The sequence below is a fragment of the Myotis davidii genome, unplaced genomic scaffold (genome assembly GCF_000327345.1).
Source record: "Myotis davidii unplaced genomic scaffold, ASM32734v1 scaffold456, whole genome shotgun sequence".
Taxonomy (NCBI): domain Eukaryota; kingdom Metazoa; phylum Chordata; class Mammalia; order Chiroptera; family Vespertilionidae; genus Myotis; species Myotis davidii.
This window is the reverse complement of record NW_006287375.1, coordinates 1,571,409-1,577,582: the sequence shown is the minus strand read 5'-3', so window position 1 is coordinate 1,577,582 and position 6,174 is coordinate 1,571,409. Positions and strand designations below refer to the sequence as shown.

At 41.5% G+C, this 6,174-nt stretch overlaps 1 protein-coding gene across 1 annotated transcript in view; it reads left to right on the top strand.

Annotated features, from left to right (window-relative positions):
- The window catches only part of CDC42SE2 (CDC42 small effector 2), a 54,045-nt gene extending 49,609 nt beyond the window's left edge, over positions 1 to 4,436 (top strand). Inside the window, exons 4-5 of the mRNA XM_006759170.2 lie at positions 717 to 827; positions 1,927 to 4,436. Coding sequence (XP_006759233.1) covers positions 717 to 815 — 99 coding nt within the window. The 3' untranslated portion in view covers positions 816 to 827; positions 1,927 to 4,436. The remainder of the gene's footprint in view (positions 1 to 716; positions 828 to 1,926) is intronic.
- The last annotated feature ends 1,738 nt before the right edge of the window (positions 4,437 to 6,174 follow it).

The window sequence follows — 6,174 nt, the reverse complement described above, 5'->3', positions numbered from 1 at the left end:
ATTGATTTTAAAGAGAGAGGAAGGTAGACAGGGAGAGAGATAAACATCAATGTGAAAGAGACATATTGATTGGTTGCCTCCCATATGCACCCCAACCGGGGAATGAACCCAAAACATGGATTTGTGCTCAACCAACTGAGCCACACTGGCCAGGGTTGATTTGTATCCTTTTGGAATGTTACCAAGTGCCTCATGAATTACAAAAATGATTTTTTTTTGTATTAGGGAAGTAGAGAAGGTAGGGGGAGAGGGAGTTGTAGCAAAAAAATGTTTTAGTTACTAGCCTCACTATCTGCCCCCATCCATAATCAGAAAAATGTTAAGTCTTTAAAAATTCTTTTATTCTAAAACTAGAGGCCCAGTGGGGTCCCTCGGCCTGGCCACCGTCCAGGGCGATCAAGGCCATCGTGCCCAGTCTAGATCTGGACCGGGGGAGGTTGGCTGTGGGAGTGCACTGACCACCAGGAGGCAGCTCTTGTGTTGAGCGTCTGCCCCCTGGTGGTCAGTGCACGTCATAGCTACCTGCTGGTTGTCCAGTTGTAAGGGTCTCTTAGGCTTTTATATATATAGATTTTATGTCTTTAAAAATCGATTACAGCTTTTTTACTATAAAAAAGTACCCTTATAAAAAAAACAAGTAACCAAAATGTTGAGACAAGAATCACTTAGTTGCGCTTCCTTAGTTCCTGACGTGTGTCCTGTTTGTCTTGTTGTAGGTTAGCTCCATTCAGAACCAAATGCAGTCCAAGGGAGGCTACGGGGGTGGCATGTCTGCCGGGGTGCAGATGCAGCTCGTGGACACGAAGGCAGGATAGCCCGCCCTTCCCGTGAGTACTCCAGGCTCAGATGTGGCCGACCCTGGCTGGCGACATAGCCTTCATTAAGTCGGGGTTAAGAGATAAATACAGTTGACCCTTGAACAACATGGGTTTGAACTGCACAGTTCCACTTGTACATGGATTTTTTTTTCAATAAATACTGTAAATGTATTTTCTCTAGCTAACTTTATTGTAAGAATACACTATATAAGAATACATATACAAACAGTGTCAGCCAACTTATTGGTAAGGCTTCTGGTCAATTATAATTGTAGGCTATAATAGTAGGCTATTATTAGTATTTAAGTTTTGGGGGAAGTCAGAGTTATACACAGATGTTCAACGGTGCTGGGGGATGAGTGGGGGTAGTGCCCCCATCCCTACGTTCAAGGGTCAGCTGTATTTTGTTTTCTCTTTTTAAAAAATTGTGAATAAAAGGCAAAAATATTTTATTTGGCTAAATGTTAACACATTGCAGACGGATCACGAGAATTCTCTTTTCATATTACACAGTGTTTTACAAAGTATCATACTTTAATAAGATATTAGCTTGTAAATACATGTAAAAATAACTTCAAATGCAATGGGTATTTAATTTTAAAATGTGCCTTTAACATTTATGTAAAACGTTGTTTTGTACTTGTTCAATAGAAACTTATCGGCCACTGGGTAGAGCTAGCAGTAAAACTACTGGTCCTCAGGGTGTTGAATGATGGCCATAGGCATTGCTGCAGTTTGGATATTAATTTTAGGTTCCTCTTCCTCGTGAAGAACTTTTAAGTGCATTAAGACATCTGGTTGGGGAGGCTTGAAGATTCTGGTGGCAAGATGAAGCTCAGGGGTCTTTTAAACTAGAGTGAAGTTATTGTTTTGAGCATTGATCCTGCCCAGAACCCATGTGTAGTGAAGTGATTTTATACTTAAAATGTGTCAACTGTGCTGTTGATAAATCTTTCATTATCAACTTTTTAAAAGGGTGCATTCCAAAAGTGTAAAAATAATTTGGATGTTCCTTTTGGTTTTGTAGGTCATAGTGAATTTCTGTGTTTTCTCCTTCTACTATTCTTTAATTTTTGTGTGTGATTGCTTTTCTTTTCAATTACAAAAGGAAGTGTGATGGCGTCTTGTCCATCCTGTTGTGACCCTCCAGTGAGATGTACTGTTCTGCCGAAGAAGCTACTGTCGGACGAATCCTGCATTTCCTTCAGCTGGCCGCATGCCTTCGACTCCTGGACAGAGTTTCTTAGATTGTGGCTTAAATTTTATTTTTTATCAACATGGATCTGACCTTGGCATGATCTTTTCTGTGAATGCTAGCACTGTTTTCCATTTTTTCCCATTTTAACATTTCTCTTTCCACCTGCCTTATGATTTTATTAGTAAGGACCTGCTATTATTTGTTAATTTGTCACCATTTATGTATATTTTGGAAGGTATGAGACCCACAAGCACAATGATCATTTTTAGTCACTTGAAACTTCAGCAGCATGGTGTCTGCATGCTTGGTGAAGTTGCTGCGTGGAGGAGCCCCTGGGCTGGCGAAACTGCTGCTATTAGAGAGGTCAGCTGTGGTGCCAAGTCACACCGTGTCACAGAAATGGTAACTTGTAGTTTATTAGAAATACGACTTTTTGGTCTATTTAGAGAGAATTATACTACAAGGCAAGTTTGCATTTGTAAGGCCTTCATTCTGTTGTAAATGTTCACTATTTATTTGGGAGCGAGGACCTGGAGTGAGCAGATGGCTGTGCATCGAGTGTTGTGGTGACGCCTCCATTGGGCTCTGAGCAGCAGCCGCTCGTTTCTCTGCACTCACTCTGTTGGTCCTTGTTTTAATGTCATGTCTAATGTTATGGTGTCCAGTAGAGTGTGTTGAACCCCTGGCCTCTCCTAACTGCAGACTCCAGAGCCAGTGGCCTATCCACGCACCACATGTCCAGGGCAGTGGAAGTTGCCACTGAAAACAACCTGTCTGGTGACTTTATGGAATTGGTGAGAAAACCTTTGCTTTAGTTGCAAAATATGTTTATTCTTCCACAAACTGTATTTCAGATGAATCTGTAAATGCTTCTCCTTCCCCACAAGGGCATAGCATTTAGCCAGTTGGTGGTTTGTGTCTTTGTTAAAATGTAAATCCTGTGTCTGGTTCAGCTCTAACTACATGTGGTCAGATTAACATTTCACGCGGCGAATGGGGTTCATTGAAAACTTAGCCCTAAGGAATTAGGTAATTGAAAGTGATCTTCTGTCTTTTTTTATCCTCTTTCCTTCTCCTCAGTCCCAACTCCTTGTGAAAAGGTAACTGAATACATATTAGGTTTGTGAGGCAAAACATGAAAGCGTTTCTCCCCACTCTCTGGAATTCAGCTTTTGCACCACAGGGGGCGCCAGATCCTCAGTCCTCGTGCTCCTGCGGCTTCCAGCCTTCACAGTGCCAGTCTCCAGCAGAGAGGATCTGTCAAGGAAAAACATTGATGCTTAGTAACAAAAATATGTATTTTGCAATTTGTTTAATAACTTCTAAACTAGAATTCATCTGGTTTCACTAATTCATGGTGGATATTGCGTTCTGCAAAATGCCAGAGCCTCTGTGTCCTGCCAGTGGCATGGCTGTGTGCCGCTTTTGAAGACAGACTGGATTTTCCTGACATGCCCCACTGGTGCCATTTAGTCTACTTCTACCTGGACTTTAGAAATTTTCAGTACAATTTTTATACTTGTCATAGAACGCCTGGAACAATAGTACAGGGAGCCATGGTCCCTCTTCCCTTACTCATGCTTTGCTTTGCTTTTCCAATTACTATTTTTTTCTGCTTCTACAAGGACCAAAATACTCCATGTGCACTGGAGTGTGTCTGCATGGTGGGCCACAGGCTGCACTGTGCAGGCCATGGGCATCACAGTGGCCACACTGTGTGCAAGGGCACATGCTAAGGAAGGTGCCAGTGAATCAAGAAGAAAATTACCAAAAATTCTAAGCTAGGAACCTTGAACACATCTTGTAGGAAGGCTTGGAGATATTTGAGAGTGTGGAGGAAGCAGTGCCCCCACATTCATCGGTGGGGTGGTAAATTTTGGAGGTCATTTGGTCCCCATAGCAACGTATCTCATTTTGAAATTGAAGCTAATTAAATAGGATAGACTGTTAGTACTTTGTTGAAATACATGCTGATAACTGTTAAGCAATGGAAAATGAATGAAGGTTTAACTAACGACATGGACTCTGTTATCAGTGACCTGCATTCTGTAAATCAGGTGCTTTCTCGTGATCTAGGCATGAAACGGTGCCAATAAGCATAGAGTGGAAATGTTAGCTCTGGTGGTTGGATTCAGCATTTCCAATGCAGCATTATCCCTGGGCCTTTAGAAATACTGAGCGTATACTAGCTTTCATTTTGTTACTAAATTATAGCAGTTTCATTATAGAGAACAAGTTTGCCTTGATTTTGTTTAAATGACATCTGCTCAGCACCCAAAAGATAAAATTGACATATTTTTATAATATAAGCACACTTTTTCTTGTACATTGTGTTCATTCTTGAATAAAGTGAGTTCAGTGTTGGCTTGTAGATATTAAAAAGAAAGTATTGATTCAGTAAATGTTTTCTTTCAATCCTGGCTTGGCTTTTCCTTTCAGTGTAGTATTTTTCTTTCAAGGAATCATTTACCAGCATTCACTTAGAACAGTGGTTGCCAACCAGTAGTCCATGAGGTCCGAAAGGTTGGCGACCGCTGACTTAGAGCACCTTTGTAACATTCTTTTTTTTTTTTTAAATATATTTTATTGATTTTTCACAGGAGGAAGGGAGAGAGAGATAGAAAGTTAGAAACCCTTTGTAACATTCTTATATTTTCAGTTAAAACTATCCTCATACAAAAATAATTTATCATTTTCTTTAACTTCACCTTATAATTTAACAAACACCTAATCAAAATGATCGTAAATGTTTGGAAATTCCTCTTCAGGGTTCCCAAAGTGACAGGAACAATTGTAGTTGGAGGTTACAGCTAGATGTGATGTAAAAGGAACTGCTTTATTTTTATTTTTCAAAATATATTTTTACTGATTTCAGAGAGGAAGGGAGAGGGAGAAATAGAAGCATCAATGATGAGAGAGAATCATCGATCGGCTGCCTCCTGCACGCCCCCCACTGGGGATTGAGCCTGCAACCCAGGCATGTGCCCTTGACTGGAATCGAACCCGGGACCCTTCAGTCCGCAGGCCAGCACTCTATCCACTGAGCCAAACCAGCCAGGGCTGGACTTAGGACTTTTTATTGAAATATCTCTTTTCTCCAAATTTTCATTGCCGGGGAACATCACAAATGGGTTTTAACAAAGGAGTCAAGCCCTGGCTGGTTTGGCTCAGGGGATAGAGCGTTGGTCTGCGGACTAAAGGGTCCCAGGTTCAATTCCAGTCAAGGGCACATGCCCAAGTTGTGGGCTCGATCCCCAGTAGGGGCCATTCAGGAGGCAGCTGATCAATGATTCTCTCTCATCATTGATGTTTCTGTCAATAGAAAAAAACATTTTAAAAAAGGAGTCAAATGCCTATTCAGTTTCCCATGCTGAAGCATTTTTGTCCTCACAGTTTAAGCAGGATTTAAATAAGTTAAGACTTCTCTTTCTTAGCCATACTATCAGTTACCATTTTGAGCAGTTTTGTCCCCAGGGAGCATTGGGCAGTGTCTGGAATGTTTTTGGTCGTCACAACTTGAAGGGGTGCTGCTGCCTGGTGGGGGTAGAAACCAGGGAGGTTGCTCAATACCCATGGCGCACAGGAAAACCCCACAACAAGGGTCTATCCAGCCCCAAATGCCATGGCAGCCACAGCCGAGAAACCCTGGGTCTAGACTAGAGCAAAGATCTGTATGCTCACCACATACATCCTGGTTAGTTGGTCAGATACTGAGACCAGCTCAGTAGGTCTGACTCTGTTATGAGAATTGCCACACAATATTCTAAAATAGAAAAACTGGTAAGAAAAATATTAGAAAAAAGTATTTCAAAAAGTGGCCAAAGACTCAAAGGAAATTGGGTTAAGATGATGTTCCTTTTAAAACAGAACACCGACAATCCAGTAAGTCACCCCAATTAAGAGGGAAAGGAAGTACTGAAGAAGCCCATGTCTGTTCGTCAGCTCTGTGCTGGGCACTTTCCCCAGGACACACGTGAAAGGAACGGCGCATTAGAGAAGCACAGAAAGTAGGACCAATCTATAAAAAGTGTCAGAGGCATCTCGAATTGGCTAAAATTCGTGAAAATGCAAAACCTACAAAATTCACAGACAAATTTTAGCCTCTCGTCAGGACAGGCTTTCAGCAGACTGCAAAGAAAACGGTTGATATTTTACCTC